This window comes from Chenopodium quinoa, unplaced genomic scaffold (assembly GCF_001683475.1).
Source record: "Chenopodium quinoa cultivar QQ74 unplaced genomic scaffold, ASM168347v1, whole genome shotgun sequence".
NCBI lineage: Eukaryota > Viridiplantae > Streptophyta > Magnoliopsida > Caryophyllales > Amaranthaceae > Chenopodium > Chenopodium quinoa.
The window spans coordinates 158,310-176,566 of NW_018744348.1; the positions used below are offsets into that span (position 1 = coordinate 158,310).

The 18,257-nt window shown below is 35.7% G+C and overlaps 1 protein-coding gene across 1 annotated transcript; it reads left to right on the top strand.

The window, feature by feature from the left end:
- The first annotated feature begins 515 nt into the window (after positions 1–515).
- On the top strand, positions 516–1,496 carry LOC110696321. Its single transcript, XM_021873615.1, has 2 exons — positions 516–1,014; positions 1,151–1,496. The coding sequence occupies exons 1-2, from the start codon at positions 770–772 to the stop codon at positions 1,278–1,280; spliced, it is 375 nt and encodes a 124-aa protein (XP_021729307.1). The 5' UTR covers positions 516–769; the 3' UTR covers positions 1,281–1,496.
- The last annotated feature ends 16,761 nt before the right edge of the window (positions 1,497–18,257 follow it).

Sequence of the window (18,257 nt, forward strand, 5' to 3'; positions counted from 1 at the left end):
GGTGTGTGTCTCAAGTGAGGACGGTGGAGAGTACTTTGGCATTTTAAACGACATAATTGAACTTGTCTACACCGGTCCCGAAAAAGAGTACAAGACTATTTTGTTTAGTTGTAGTTGGATGGATTGTGGTAAAGGAATGAACATTCATGAACAATACAAGCTTGTCGAAGTAAATCATACTAAGAAGTATCCCAAGTAAGATCCATTTGTCTTATCTTACCAAGTGTCTCAAGTGTATTATGCATCTTACCCTAGCCTTAAACGTGATCGGGTTCAATGGTGGGCTGTATTTAGATATCAAGCACGGTCGATGATTGATGCTCCGGTGGATTTAGAGTTTTTGCAGGGTCCTTCACCACAAGTACATGCAACGCTTTGTCCACCAAATGACATTCCAGACTATGAACTTGATAGTGATGATGATGATGACGATGGCTTTATTATCTCAAGTGATGAAGAAGAAGAAGAAAGCATTGGCTCCAGTGATAGTGACGAAGAAGAGGACATTGATGTATTTTTAGATGACACTAGTGATAGTAATAATGATAGTGATAATGATAGTGGTAGTAGTGATAAGAGTAATGAAGAGGAGATTATGTAGTTACTCCTTTAACTATTGTCTTTGAATGTTTAGTTTTTAATGACTACTCGGACTTGTAATATTGCATTACATTTTTGGTCTCATTTTATTATTTTAATGTCTTATGGATCTAATTTATGAATTTACAATGTGCGATCATGGTACTAACAACTTTTTCAGGTGGTCATCATGGGAGGAGGAAATAAAGGAGAAACGTCCAAGAGGAGAAAGACTAAGGGGAAATCTCAGGTTGTACGTGTTGACGAGGATGAGTCAATGGAGGAAGAGGAGGCACATGATTTGGGGGCCTCTCAAGAAATCGTCAATCGGAGACAGATTCCTAGGCATGTACAAGGGCAACAGGAGCAACAGGAACAGGAGCTACAGGACCCGCATCCTAATGACTTGCTAGAGTTGGACCCTTCCACACTTTGGTGCGTATGTATTTGTATAATGAAATATCCTTAAATTTGTATTTACTTTGATAAAGTGAATTTGTATTACTTTAACCATGTTTTGTTCACTTTTTGTTGATTATCTACTTACATGAATGTCTATCTTTTATTATAGGTTTGATGATATCCCGGTGAAGAATGTGCTCTCCGACTCGCTAACCGGCTACTATGTTGAGCCTTGGAGGAATTATGGAGAGGTTGATGAAGATTCGAGAGAGCACTTATGGAACTTGTTCAGCGTATGATAACTTTAACCTAACATAATACATGTTTTATAAAGTATATTGATGGAGTTGAATTTTGTAATAAAGACATTTTCTTGATTTGCAGAAAAAATTCAAGTGGGCACCTGAGTTAAACAACCAAGTGAAGGACACTTTCGAAGAAAAGTTTGCAAATCGCCTACGTGACACGTTCTACAACATCACACACAGGCTGAATGGTCGCAGACCAAGATGGCTTAATAACGATGTCCACGAACGCATGATGTGAATTGTTTCCACCGATCCAGATTATAAGAAGCGTTCGGAACAAAACAAGAAGAACCGAAGAGGCGGATCCATGGAAAATGTCGTTGAACCGACCTACTTTCAAGGTTCAATGTCATCTGTACAACATGCTAAAAGGATGGTAAGGTTCCTACAATATGTCTAGTAACAATTAAGTCATTTGTCTATTAATGAATTTTGGTGGGCTAACATGTTTTCATTGATTTTCTGCATGTATATATAAAGGCTGCAAAAAACTAAGGCCAATTACCAAATGCCCATGATCTTTTCTTGAAGACACACTTCAAGGAAGTGCCTGGAAAAGGCCAAGTGTCTGCCAACAACAAAGCAAAAAGGATTGCGGTAAACACTTATTATATGAGTTGATATATGGCAAATTAGCAAAGTAGAACTCATTATATGCTTATTTGGATGATTTTGGATGATTTAGGGTCGAAAATTGACATATGTGCTTATTTCTCTTAATTTATATCCTTATGCACCTACAAGTATGTGATATTGGAATGTTAGAAGAAAAAACGAGACCATTTGCTTGAAAACTTAGAAAATAGGCATGGTTTTAGCCATATAGCCCAAATTTGGATGATTTTGGATGAGTTAGGGTTGATATTTGACATATGTGCTTATTTCTCTTAATTTCTATCCTTAGGCACCTACAAGTATGTGATATTAGAATGTTAGAAGAAATAAACCTTCCATTTGATTGAAAAAATAGAAAATAGGCATGGTTTTAGCCATATAGGCCTAATTTGGATGATTTTGGATGAGTTAGGGTCGAAAATTGACATATGTGCTTATTTCTCTTAATTTCTATCCTTAGGCACTTAAAAGCAATTGATATTGGAATGTTAGAAGAAAGAACGAGACCATTTGCTTGAAAACTTAGAAAATAGGCATGGTTTTAGCCATATAGCCCAAATTTGGATGATTTTGGATGAGTTAGGGTCGATATTTGACATATGTGCTTATTTCTCTTAATTTATATCCTTAGGCACCTACAAGTATGTGATATTGGAATGTTAGAAGAAAGAACGAGTCTATTTGATTGAAAACATAGAAAATAGGCATGGTTTTAGCCATATAGCCCAAATTTGGATGATTTTGGATGAGTTAGGGTCGATATTTGATATATGTGCTTATTTCTCTTAATTTCTATCCTTAGGCACTTAAAAGAAATTGATATTGGAATGTTAGAAGAAATAACGAGTCCATTTGCTTGAAAACTTAGAAAATAGGCATGGTTTTAGCCATATAGCCCAAATTTGGATGATTTTGGATGAGTTAGGGTCGATATTTGACATATGTGCTTATTTTTCTTTATTTCTATCCTTATGCACCTAAAATTATGTGATATTGGAATGTTAGAAGAAAGAAACCTTACCTTATATTGTTGGTTGTTTTTTTAACAATATTTTTTATTATCTTCAATATTTTGTAGGAGACCTACCAGAAGAAACTCGAAGAAACAAGGAGTCAGGGGATTCAGAAGAGTCCCAATGAGTTGTACTGGGAGACGGTGGGTGGGCGCAATAAGAAGGGGCGTGTGAAGGGACTTGGCCAAGGTGCAGAGCTCTACTATGGCAAACAGATGGGTCGAGGTTCTCGTTCTTCACAGCAATACACGCCGTCTGTCATTTCTCAAATGCAAGACCAGATGGAACACAGGGTGCAAGCTCTCCAAACTCAAATGGAAGCCGAGATGGAAAGGCGAATTGACTCCCGAATGGCTGAAATGGAGAGGAGATACAAGGAGAGTATGGATGAGATGATGAGTCGTTTGACCAACAACGACTCATGTTCCACCATTCATCCTCAGCATCGAGACCCAAGGAACGACCCGGGTAGTGGTGGAGCAGGCCAGGGTTTCCAGGCGATTGCGTAGCTTAGCTTTAGTCTAGCATAGAATCACTCTAACCTAGCTTTTGTTTGGTATAGATACCAAAATGTGGACTATCTTTTGTACTAGGACATAATTATTATATATATATGTACATAAATATAATTTCGTAGGTCGGTAATTAATTTTTTTAAAACAACAATTTCAGGACTCAATATTTAGTATTTTTTTTTGTCGATTTATCATAAAAAAAATTCAGGTTTGAAATTGCAGAAAATTACAGAAATTTGTTTTGGGCTGGAACTATAATTTACGACGGAAAAAGCGTCGCAACCTATAATTTACGACGGAATTTTATGTCGTAATTTATAATTTGCGACGGAAAATTCTGTCGGATATATATAGGTTGCGACGTAATTTTCTGTCGCAAACTCTAATTTACGACGGAAAATTCCGTCGCAACTTATAAATTTTCGACAGAATTTTCCGTCGCAAATTATAGGTTGCGGCGCTATTTTCTATCGTAATATATAGTTTGCGATGCTTTTTTCCGTCATAAATTATAGTTTGCGAGGCTTTTTTCCGTCGTAAATTATAACTTACGACAGAAAATTTCGTCGTAAATTATAAATTACGACAGAAAATTCCGTCGTAAATTATAGGTTGCGACGGATCTATTTCCGTCGGAAGTTTGCGACGGATCTTCAATAAAGGCCAAATTCAAGTCCGACGATATTATTTCCGTCGTAAATTCCGTCGTAGAGTAGGTTTATGACGGAAATCCCGTCGGAATATGGCCATTTTCCTACAAAGGGTTTTTCGACGACCAGTTACGAAGGAATTCCGTCGTAACCCTACTTTACGACGGAATTGACATATTTTACGACGAACTTTTTCCATCGCCATTTCGCTGTTTTCTTGTAGTGAATATGCAATTAAGTTTGCTATCATGGGAGATCAATCCAATCTAAAACAAACAACATGCCATCATCAATTCAATCAATTTAATCACACAATTATCATCAAATTTATCTCAAATAACTCAATTAACCATTACAAAGCTTCACTCAACACCTAGTAGAAGGAAACCTACTCAAACATGATTAACAAAGCAATTAAAGAAAGCATAAAGAGAAAAGAGAGTAAGAATGCTCATTGATATAAGATGGCCTGGAGATCTTCAAATCATCAAATTCCTCCTTTGATTATCCAAAATCCATGAAAACCATTGTATTTCTCACTTTCTCTCTCTTAAATTTGAGAGTTTCTCTCTCTAAAAACCTAAAACTAATCTAAAAACTACTGAAGAAATGAATTCCTCCCTCTAAAATGAGCAAAAAATCTATTTATACCCCTTACTAAATTGCCTAGGAAGCTCCGCAAAAAGTCGAGCAACGCACAGAGGAGCTGGCGCTCCAATTTCGTGCACGGGCGCTCCTAGCTGTAGAAAAATATGGCAGAATCGTTCCAGAAAGTTTGGAGCGGGCGCTCCTCATAGGGTGCGCGCCCGCTCCTATCGGACTGGGCAAACCGCTCAGCTTCAAATGAGTATATCTCCCACGTTTTACAACAGAATTAGGCATATGACCTGTCATTGGAAAGCTCTCGAGATAGGCTTTCATCTCCAATTAGAATCGCCCCAAAATGTTTTGTAGATCAAAAGATATAGGCGTTTGAAGTTTGATCATTGCAAATCAAGTGCACATTTCTTCATTACTTGTTCTTTTATGTTTTATATTTCTTCAATCTTGAGCAATGAACTTATCCAAGTGTTCCTAAACATAATAATAAACCAATAAAGTTTAATATAATGCCATAAGCAACCAAAATATGCAAGAAAAGCCAAAATTGAGCAATAACGACATTTCACATGCAATCGTGACCAATGTAGTAAAACGTTATTAAAACCAAGTAAAAAGATATAAAAACTATGAAAAACTAACTAGAAAACTCTTAAAAATAGCGACATAAATGACACTTATCACCTGCGGATAATACTATTAAACGAGGTCAATTTCCGCCAAAGTTAGAAGGCTTTGGGGGAAAGGACCTAAGCAAACAAGTTCATTACAACCTTTCGAGTCCCATCTAGCAATATGGTGTGCTAGAGTATTTCCCGCACGTTTAACATGAGAAATAGAGAAGCTACTAAAAGATCGAGATAGGTTACAAATATCATCAATCAATAAGGAAAAGGGCGTAAAGCTGGCAGCATAATTTTTCACTCCTTGCACCACGTTAGACGCATCACTCTCAAGCACAAGCGAGGAGAAGCCAAGCCTGTTGGCTACCTGAATCCCGTAGCGACAAGCAGTAGCTTCAGCCGTATCTACAGCTAATCCAGCCTTCTCCTGCTGCTAAAAAAACTGGAAAAAAGGGACAGTTCGAAACAAGTTTCTCACTCTCACAGCAGCATCTAATACCCTCCCTGCAGCATCCCTAAACACGACCCCAAGCCCATTCACCCCTCCCACATGAGCATCACAGTTTACTTTCACCATTCCCTCGGCAGGCCGCATCCAATAAGTACCATATTGCAACCTTAGCCCCCCTTCCCCATGAACACTCTCTTAGAATACTCTCCATGGTCAACAACAAATTTTGACAAATTTGCAGCAATACTAACAGGGCAGAAGCTTGCATTTTCAAAGATAGACATGTTCCTACACCACCAAGCAGCCCATGATAGCGTTGCAAATGATTTCAGCTCATTAGTATTAATTTGGGAAGCCACCCAGACCAATCTGTCAGCAAAGCTAGAGGATGGCGCTTGTGCTATAAGATGGGAAAAACTACTAGCAGCCCAAATTTCCCTTGCAGCCTTACAATCAAAGGTAGCATGGATCACTGATTCATCTCCATTCCCACAGATCAAATAAGACATATCATCAATCAAATGGCGATAGTGCAATCTTTCCTTCACAGCAAGGAAGCCCTTACAAGCTTTCCATAAAAAATGAGAGAGTTTTGGTTGCCCCTTGAGCCCCCACACAAGCCTCCAGACATTTGTATTTGGCTGAAATCGCCTCAAAGCAAGGCTCTGCTTCCCGAACCAGTACCCGGATCGCACAGAGTACATCCCATTCTTATTCGGCCACCAATACATAATGTCGTTTGTTGTTCGACAAGACAATGGAATTGACATAATTAATGCTCGATCAGAGGCATTAAAATTGTCATTAATTATCACTACTAAAATTCGGTCGAATTGCGACCGTTTTTCTACGATCGTCATGAAAACGGTCGCAAAAATTGATATTTGTGACCGTTTTCTAAGCGGTCGCAAATTTACGACCGTTTTTTGGGCTATAAAACGGTCGCAAAGGTACTTAAATATATTTTTAAAATAAAATTCATGTGAAAATTTATTCAAAATTAAATTAATTCTATACGACCGTTAGTAGCAGTCGCAATATGTGTTAATTACGACCGTTTTGAGAAACGGTCGCAAAATTACGACCGGCATACCGGTCGCAAAATGCGTAAATTACGACTGTTTGAGAAACGGTCGCAAAAGTGTTTTTTAAAATTTTTTAAAAAAAGGTATATAAAGAGATCACCCAAACCCTAGTATTAGAACAATTGTCTCACGCATCCTCTATCCTCTCTCTCTCTCTCTCCTCACGCATCCTCTTCTCCTCTCTCTTTTCTCTCACCCTTCTTCTTTTTCTCTCTTCTCTTTCCTCTTTCCACCTCCTTGTGAACGACACTCATCTCATGCATCCTCTTCTCCTCATCTTTTTCTCCTTCTCTCACATCTCTTCTCTTCACCAACCCGAAATAGAGCGGCCACCGTCACAAGAAAAGCCCACCGTTAAAAGCAACATGCGAAGTTTGGTGTTTATGGTCAAATTCGACCTTAAAAATTCCAGATCTAGAGTTTTTGGTCGAATTTGACCATATTAACCTAAAGAGGAAGATAGATTATGAAAGGTATGTTTATTTTCTGAAAATTTGTTCATTTTCAAATTTTGTGGTTGAATTTCGATATCCGTTCGAATTTCCATGTTTGTTTGATTTTGTTATCAATTTTTGTTTGCGTTTCTGTTCCAATTCCTTTGATTTTGGTTTTATTTTGAGTTTTTGTTAATTATGTTCGAATTTGTTCTTTATTTGTTCGAATTTCATAGATTTTTGGTTTGATTTTGAGCTCGAACTTGTCGAATTAAGGTTCGAATTTGTGGGTTTAATTGTCAAATTTTGGTTCGATTTATGAGGGTTTTATTTCGTTTTTTGTTTGATTTTTTGTCGAATTTTTTATTTCTATCTTATGAGCTTAGATTTTGTATAAATACTCAACCTATTGATGAATAATAATCAAGCAAAACAAGCCATTCTATTCTCGTCTTCTATAATTTATCATGCTCGGCTACCTTTCCCTTAAAAATATATATTACTACTTCGTGGTCGGGTGAGTTCAAACCTGGATCATCCGAATGACAGGCCCGAATACTTACTACTATACTACAACGACCATGATGAAGCTGTTAAAGACTTCAAAACAACTGTTGATGTATGGAAGTTCAATATTTCTCCAAGTGAAATTGAGAAATTAGTGTATAGTTGACTTTATTTTTTGTGGTAATTAGTTTTCTTACCAAACCAATTTTATTTTTTTTTTTTTTGTGCTAATAGTTTTCTTACCAAACCAATTTTTACGAAACTCATGCAAGAAATAAGTAACACCATGTCACCATTAGCAAAACTGAGGTTAAGAATGTCTTCTTTATTTTAAAAAGATTATGCTAAAGTCTGTACAAGCTACACTACGTACTTAAAAATCATTAAGCAAATTTATATGTAACGAGGGATCATGCAACAATAGTATTTCGTATTTACAAATTAAATTAAAATTAAACTTTCAATAAATAGTTTATAAGTTTGTTAAAGAGTATTTTTATATAATGAAAATTGTTTTAAAAGGTTTTATCCTAGAAATATCAATCAATAATTACATGAAATAGGTGCAACCACTAGTAGAAAATATCAAAAAGGCACCCCCTAATTGGCACCGGTTCAGTCCAAACCGGTGCCAAAAATGGCCTACAAAATTGGTGGGAAGCTGAACCGGAGTAAAAGGCACCGGTTCACTTCAAACCGGTGCCAAAATCATAAAGGCCATCGGTTTGAACCGGTGCCTTTGTGAACCGGGCCTTTAATTATTTAAAAAAAAAAAAACGGCCACTTATATAACGCCTAACCCTAAAAGGCTAAAATCAGTCAACCTCTTCTCTCTCCTCTCACTCCGCCTCTCCCTTCTCCTCTGCTCTCCCTTCTCTCTCCTGTAGCTCTCCTTCATTCCCACCAACAACAACAACATCTCCGCAACAACAACACCAACACCAGCAACAACAACATCTCCGCAACAACAACAACAACATCTCCGCAACAACAACAACAACACCACCGCAACAACAACAACAACAACAGCACCACAAAGCCGCCGCCACCATCTCTTCTCTTTAATTTTTTATGGGTTTCATCAAAAAAAATTTGGTTTAATCCACCACAAACACATGCATGAGCAAGGTTAGGGTATAATTTCTTGATTTTAATTCGATTTTTTTGTTTTCGATTTCTGGGTTATTTTCTTTCCGAATTCAATTTTGATTTTTTTTTTTCAGATTTTTGTTTCTTGTTTATTCGAATTTAATACATTTTGTTTTCGATTTTGATTTTTTGTTTTTCGATTTTTTGGTTATTTTTTTTCCGATTTCAATTTTGATTTTTTTTTTCGATTTTTGTTTATTCGATTTTAATATATTTTGTTTTCGTTTTTGATTTTTTTATTTTTCGATTTATGGATTATATTTTTTCTTATTTTTGACTTTGAATTTTTTTTCGATTTTTTTTTTTAATTATTCGGTTTTAATATATTTTGTTTTCGATTTTGATTTTTTGTTTTTCGATTTCTGGGTTTTTTTAATTTATATTTTTTATCTGGGTTTTTTCGATTTCAATTTTTTTTCGATTTCTGGGTTTTTTAATTTATATTTTTTATCTGGGTTTTTTTCGATTTCAATTTATTTTGATTTCAATTTATTTCCATTTCAGTTTTGATTTTTTTTTCGATTTCAATTTATTTTCATTTCTGGGTATTTTTTATCTGGGTTTTTTTTTATTTTTGGGTATTTTTCGGTTTAATTTTTTGGCGATTTCAAAATTTTTTGCGATTTAAAATTTTTTCTGTGTTTAATTTTTATGGAAGCTTAATTATATTAATCGTTTTTTTTTTCTTTAATTGGTGCATGTATCTTGAGTTAGATCTTAAATGGAAGAATCAAGATGCAAGAATATTGAGTTTATTTTTGTTATTTATATTGTAATATTTTTTTTTATATGTTGTAATTGAACTACTGCTGTATTGATCTATATTGTAAAATTGTTTTGATTATATATTGTAAATTTTTGATTATGTTGATTGAAATTCGATCTATATTTTGATGTTCTAAATAATTTAAGTCGATTTTTAATTGTTTGATGTTCTTAAAAAAAACAAAAAAAAAAATTAAAATATTTGGCACTTTTTGGCACCGGTTAACCGGTGCCAAAAACAATTCCACATTTTTTTAAATCCATTTTTGGCACCGGTTAACCGGTGCCAATTTCAAGTTTTGGCACCGGTTTGAACTGGTGCCTTTTTAAACCCCTTTTTGGCACCCCCCACACTGGCACCGGTTCAAACCGGTGCCTTAGGCCGGGTTTGAACCGGTGCCAAATTCATTTTTTCACGTAGTGAACTCCAAATTTATTTTTTTAAATTGATTTGACTATGTTGTTGTTTGCGTCTTTTTCAAGAACTACTAAATAAAAATTTTAATCTTAAAATTGATTAAACTACTTATATTCATATTTGGATATAGTAATTAGTAAGTGGACTTCCTTTTTTTTTTCTTTTTTTAAAAGAATTAAGTGGACTTCCTTCAAAACCTCTAAAAGTCATATACAATTACCTCTAAATTTTTTTTCCACCTCTAATAATTTGCTAAACCTTGAAAAATCATAAAAACCACATATAATTACCCTACCGTGAACAAATTACTCACCCCTAAATAATTTGCCCGCCTTTATAAAACATATACAATTACCTCACTTCAAAAAAAATTGTTCACCGCCCCTTTATAGTTTGCTCTCCCATAAACAATTTGACCACCCCTAAAAATCAGATACAATTACCTCACTAATAAATAATTTGCTCAATCCTAAAAATACTATAGTTTTCGAAATTAACATGATTAGTGAGTTTGAATACTTTTCTAATCATATATTTTAAAATCAAAAACTGAAAATTCAAAATGATACCAAATAAGACATAAAATTTAGGACTAAGTTGAAAAAAATATTATTGTAGACTTGTTGTCGAATTGAAAATGTGGGACTGTGGGTAATGTGACAAATTAGGGGTGAAAAGAGAATGAATAGCTTGATTATTATTCATCGATAGGCAGAGTATTTATACAAAACCTACGCTTATAAGATATGAAACAATATTCATAAAAGATATACCATATATCCTAATGATATATATTCTCTAAATAATATCTTAACATAAGATAATACTAAATATATTATTCTCATAACAATATCTATACGGAAAATATATCACACATATATTTTCCGATATCTCAAATCTCTAACACCTTCCCGCAATCGTAACGGCAGTAACACAAACGTTGCGATTGGAAATTCTTCAATTTGTTAAAGTCGAGATGCACACTCTTGTGATGTCTCCTTCAATTTTTTTGTTTCTTCTTTTTCAACGATGAGAATGCTCATCTTTTCGAACTCATCAGTCATCAATCAAACAGGAACGTCATTCTTTTCGAACCTGCAAATAACAATTTGGTTTTTCCAGAGCAAAACTGAGCTCCAATCAAATATTGGTTTTTCCAGAGTAAACCACACTCAAATCTTTTATTGGTCTTTCAGAGTAAACCACACTCATATCCAAATCAGCAAAATCATGCTCGAATCAACTCACAAACCTTGCCTCACGGCACAAGGAGAACCAAATATATCTTGTCTCACGACACAAAAGAGCCGATTTTTTTTTTTTTTAATATTGCGTCAAGCATAACGCTATTTAATTTCTTCCTCTCCAAAGATGTGTTATAGGGGAGGAAGTCCACTCACATACTCCCCAAAAAAATTCTCCCAAAAAAATTCACATACACATTTATAGAGTATTAATATTGCATAGTGGAAGCAAAATTTTAAACCCACTGGTAGGGGGGAAAGATTTAACGTGCTCTGATACCATGACAAATTAGGGGTGAAAAGAGAATGAATAGCTTGATTATTATTCATCGATAGGCAGAGTATTTATACAAAACCTACGCTCATAAGATAGGAAACAATATTCCTAAAAGATATACCATATATCCTAATGATATATATTCTCTAAATAATATCTTAACATAAGATAATACTAAATATATTATTCTCATAACAATATCTATACGAAAAATATATCACACATATATTTTCCGATATCTCAAATCTCTAACATAATGAAACTAAGTATCAATTGCCTAAAGGTAGGAGCCTGCTTGGCATGCAGTTGGCACAATTGGCTTCTTTTAGGGTCGCGCACTCTTTGTCCCCTTGTTCATTTTTATGATTTTGTTGCTGAATTGCTGCATTTTGGTGGGTTTAATTTTATAGATTTTATTGAGTTGATTTGATAGCAATCCTACTGTTAATGCTTTATTAAAGCATTTCGTACTTCGTATATGCAAATTTGCAGTAGTCAAGCTTCAAGACGTTGCTTAGATTCTTGATTTACGAGTAATCTTCTACAAGTATATATACTAAAACAAAGGACGCCTAGATGCAAATTTGAATGCAATAGTAAAGCTTCAAGACGTCGCTTAGATTCTTGATTTACGGAGTAATTTTCATCATAAGAATAGATAAGTTTACAAGTTGTTTGACCAAATTAGGGTCTGTTCTCTTACGTTGAAATTCAGCTCAATTCAGTTCGGCTCAGTTCAGTTCAGCTCCTAATTTCTTTCTCTTATAAAATATTCATTTCATTTCAGTTCAACTGAGTTTAGTTAATGAGAACAGACCCTTAGAGGTTAACCATTACCTGATTATCGAAAGAAATAAAGAGGTATTATACTACAAATACAAATAATTCGGTATATGAACACAAGTTTGATTTTTTTTTTTTCCTAAAGGTAAGAAAAAATTATTGATTTATTTACAATTTTAATGATAAATGGGAACTTTCTTCGTAAATTGACGGTGTAAGCTAAGATACTTTTCCACATACCCATTCAAAATACCAATTGCACAACTAGCTTGACTACTTATGAAGACTTACTGACTTTGCTTAAAAATCACTTCAAAAATAAACATAAAAATATACGTACGTAGAAATTATGTAAATCGTCCAGATTCAATGAACCTGAGCTAGATATGGTAGTTGACCCAGTGGTCTCATGCAAGAGTTGCAACAGGTAATTATGTCAAAGATATTGTGGTACAAAAGCGATTAATTACGCAGATAACGATAGATGCTCCATGTTACCCGAACTAATATAGACACAACCCATGTCTTGGTTCATTCATTCACTAATTATGTACTCCCTCGTTCCCCGAAAGAAAGATCCATTTGGGTTGATTTTACGGGTATTAAGAAACTTAATTAGTTACTCTTTCCGTCCCTAAATTGCATTATCTAATTATTATTATTTGTCTTATTCTTTCCTCCTTAATTCCCGTGTAAATTTCCAAAGAGGAATTTAATTTAGGGACGGAGGGAGTAGTACAAATGTATGGAAAATATAAATTAGCAATCATTTGCAATTAATATCTAGAGAGAGAAAGTCTTAGATGTAAGACAAAACCCTTGGGTTTTTTTTCTTTATCCTATGCACTAATCCATGTGATACTTTATTAGCTAATAAGATTAAAGTATTGTTTTACAACAACCAATAAAATTAAAATACACAAGATTGTCAAGGTGGCACTTCTAAATGGAAGGTAAATGAAATTAGATTTCCCTCCTTTAATAGATGTTGGGAAAAACAAATAGGTCATTCTTTTTGAGACTACAATTAGGCCAAATAGGTCGTTCTTTCGGGGATGGAGGGAGTACTTTTTCTAATGATAATGAACAAGTCAAGGTAGTAGAAATACTCCCTAGCATTGTCCTCAATCTGCTCCTTCACTTCTTTCGTCTCTTATTTTATTGTGTCGTTTGTGTACCTAGACTGTAACACACTAATATAGGAAATTACCAAGTTAAATTTGATTTAGTGGTATAGATTGCACGTTTTACTTCTAAGTTTTAACCTTGAGGTTTGAGGATTTAATTCCTACTTAAGATTGATTTTTAATTAAAATTTTACTCCGTATTTAAGATAAAGAGAACTAATTCTAAGTGATTTTCTAATGAAAATTTCTTACATTTGGTGAATAAAAAATATCTCCCTACTTTAAATCATTTGTAAACTAAAGTACTTTGTGGATTGTATATTTACATTCCCCATTTCATTTGGGGATGTTTAATAAACTCACACTATCACAATATACTGTATTACAATAATGGCTCATTTTTATCAAAATTTATTCACAAGTTTCCATTAACATTACATTATTTATTTTGTTGGTATGTGGTGGGAAGAATTTTACAAAATGGATTACCTTGATAAGCAAGAAATGATACACGAAACACCGTAACAATTTTAACGCATAAATTACAAAAATGATCTTGGCGTGATATTCAACAACAAAAATTCACAAGTTGCATGATGATTTTCAAGATGAAGTGAGGCCAATTTAACAAGCTTATGATATGGCACAAAAAGCCAGTCCTAGGGTTTGTTCTCATTGACTGAACTCAGCTGAACTGAATTGAACTTATTAATTAGTGATTTTTAACTACGGATTAGTGATCTTTGGTTATTTATTGATTATTTATTATTATACATATGTGTATATACAAATATACATACTAAAAATATTTAAGAAAAATATACTATTATTATTATTATCATTATTATTTATTGATTATTATTGTTATTATTATTATTATTTAATGATTATTATTATTATTATTATTATTATTATTATTATTATTATTATTATTATTATTATTATTATTATTATTATTATTGTTGTTGTTGTTGTTATTATTATTTATTGATTATTATTGTTATTATTATTATTATTATTAGTATTTATTGTTATTATTATTATCATTATTATTTATTGATCATTATTATTATTATTATTTATTGATTATTATTATTATAAAAATTGCAAAAAACCTACAAAGTCAATTAATTTACAAGAAACTGGTGGGGAGCCGAGATACAATCTGGGCCCCCACCCCTCTAGCTATAGCGAACCCGATCCTGCTGAAGATGTGAGCAACTGCACGAGCACCAATATCTTGAGCCTTAGCGAACGCATAAACCCGCTTCAGCAACGTAATAGCATCCTTCTCTAATTCCCCCAACGAAGAAAATGAGAAAGGAAGAAATTAAAACCATAGCCAATAGCCCCGCAACGCGCCCCATACTTGTCCCGCTTCCGCTGAGCCGTTGCCGACACAACACGACCAGGAACGAAGTCAGACAACCCCGATTGCGTTAAAGGTGAAGACCCCGTCAAGTCAACACATACATCAAGGCCTCTATCCCGAGAATAAAACAACACATCTGCTGGTCGAAGAGCCCCGTTGTTCTCTCCAATCAACCCAACGTAATCTCCTTTCGAGCAGAAATCCCAGACCGAAAACATATATCAACCGGGGTGTCACGAACAATGTTGTGCTGATGCTTAATACCCACAATCCCAGCACAAGACATTGCATGATCCCCATAAATATCCCTATCAAAAACCCTTGAGTAAGCAGAGCACGGTCTTGAAACGGAGAACAATGGAACACCCAACCGGTAGCAAAGAACACTACGGTAAATCTTACCATTCATAGAGCTTAAAAGAATGAAATTTGGCTTTATATCATTAGCAATATCATTACACATGAGCTGAACTGAACTGAACTGAATTTCAACGTATGAGAACATGCCCTTAGTGTTGCTTGGGTTGTTCCCTTGTCACACATCTTTTATATACACGGTTACCCGGGTGTATATAAAAATAAGTGCATCTAAAGGTGGCTTTTTATTTATTTGAATGTATTTTTTTATATTAAATGAGCTAAAAAAATAGATACATCTTGTATGCAGATGTATGTACTGTAATTTTATTTATTTATTTATTTTAATGTCACTCATGTCATCCGTAACCTCTCGTTATATCCAAGATTCTTGTGTCTTTGAGTTCCTCATTCGTTGGATTCTAAGATATATTCATGTGCCTTTGAGTTCCTCTTTCGTTGGATTGTCTTGGAATATTTCACGTGACAAGCTGCCTAAGAGAAGGTTAGCTTCAAAGACATTGATCCATTTTGGCACTATTTGAAGACCCTCCTTTATTAGGGGGGGGGGGGAAGTGTCAATGAAGATAAAAAAAATTGTCAATGAAGATAAGATTAAGCCTTTCAATGTATTCTAATCCACGTAGTGTTTTTCGTTTCATACAATAAAATTATTAGTATAATTTGTATTTGGCTTAACGATGCACTAATTGTTGTTTTTGTTGTTAACTTGCAACAAAGTCTATTGCGTTACATACAAGTATATTATAAGAATTGAATAAAAAAGAATGCAAGGACATAATGTTGCTTTCAAGAAATAATCAAGTACGAGTACTTTTAGACGTTTTATTAATATTTAGAGGCTGTTTGGTTGGGGTTAATCATCAAAGGGAATGAGAATCAACTGCCTCCATTCCCTTTGTTATTGTTTGTTAGCCCATTTTTCCCATTCTCTTTACTCCCTTCATTCCCCCAAATCCCTCTAACTTCATTCCCCACCCCCTCTGGGTATTTCCATTCCATTCCCTACCCACCTTCACATCACCACCTTCACACCACCACATCACCACCGGAAAACTAGCCCAAACCACCGCCACCCTTACCACCGCCGCCCCTCCTCCGACCACCGCCGACCCTCCCTGGAGCCTCGCCGCCCTCCCCTCCCCCGAAAAAACCTCCCAAGCCCCGAAAAACCCTAACCCCGATCTCCCTTGACCCCGAAATCCGCCGCCCAGCCCTCCCACCACCCTTGAAACCCTAGCCGCTAGGGGTTTTGAGGGTGGTGGGAGGGCTGGACGACGGATTTCGGGGTCAAGGGAGATCGGGGTTAGGGTTTTTCGGGGCTTGGGGAGGTTTTTTCGGGGAAGGAGAGGTCAAGGTAGTGCGGCGAGGGGTGGTGGTGGTGCGGCGAAGGGGGGGGAGTTGTGGAGGAGGTGCGGCGGTGAGTGGGTGGAATGGCTGGGTGGTGGCTAAAAATGGTTGAAAGCACTAGTAGAATAAATATAATGGCAAGCGATTCAAACCCCCTATTGGCAAGCGGTTTTGAACCGCATGGGCTTAGGGAGCTTTCCATTAGCCATTTAAATGGCAAGCAGTTCAGAACCGCTTGCCATTACTAGAGAAAGGGCAGCGGTTTTGGCGCCAAACCGCTGCCCATTACGGGTATAAAAAATAAAAAAAATTAAAATTTTTTTTGGTTTTTTTCACATAAATTGATACACAAACCAAACATATGTAAAAACATTAATATTTTTATTAATTATTTGTTGTAATATAACATTTATATCAAAAAAAACTAATACAAGTAATAAAATTAATACACCTAATACAAAAAAATAAAATCAGCTCTATTAAAAAAAACATGTTCCATAGTCCACCAGCCACGACCACTGGCCCACCACTACCCCTACGAGCAGCCACCACAACTACACACCACGAGCAACCACCACCACCACACGAGCAACCACCACTACCACACACTGCACCACCACATAATTTATTTTCAAAAAAAATTAAAGAAAATTAACCAACCCGCCACCACCACCACACACACCACACACCACCACATAATTTATTTAAAAAAAATAAAGAAAATTAACCCAACCCTCCACCACCAGCCACCACCACCACACACAACGAGCACCCAGCCAACCCACCCCACCCTTCACTTTCCTCTTCCCTAATTTTCCACACCGGAAACAGGCCCATCCACCAGAACCGTACCCCTACCCACTGTACCCGAACCCACCCACCACCCCACACCTCCAGCCTCCCTAACCCGAACCCACCTTTTAAAAAAAGGAAAATACCTTGAAATAATCCACCAAAACCTCAATTTGGCTAGAAATTATGGTTTAAAAGGTCAAAATCGACCATGAAAATTGTAGATCTAGAGTTTTCATGGTCGATTTTGACCTAAAAAACCTGAAAACCCAAACACATGCTTGATTTTGGGATTTTTGGTTCCTTTTTTTTGCTCGGTGGTGGTCTAATGTCGCGCGACTAGTGGTCTGTGATAAGAGGAGAGAGGAAAGAAGGGGGGCTTGAGATGAAAGAGAAGAATACGGTGGGTGGGTAGGAGAATTAATGGAGGGGAGAGGGGAGAGAGGAGAGAGGAGGGATGACAGAGGAAAGAGGCGCGAGAGAGCTAGAGGAGAGAGAGCGTGAAAATGTGAAATAAAAGGATGAAAGAGAGAGGAGTTTTAGGGTTTTTTAAGTAATGACAAACGGTTTGGGGTTGAACCGCCTGCCAATATAACTAATGGCAAGCGGTTCAACCCCAAACCGCTTGTCATTATATATATTGGCAAGCGGTTCGCTCCAAAAACTGCTTGCCAATTAATGGCAAGCGGATTTTTAAAACCGCTTGCCATTTGGGGCTTCCTTTTACGTTTATTCTACTAGTGAAGTGAAGGCGAGTAGTGGTGGTGGTTGGATTGGTGGCCTTCCATTCATTCCATTCCTTTGTTATTCAAAAGAAACA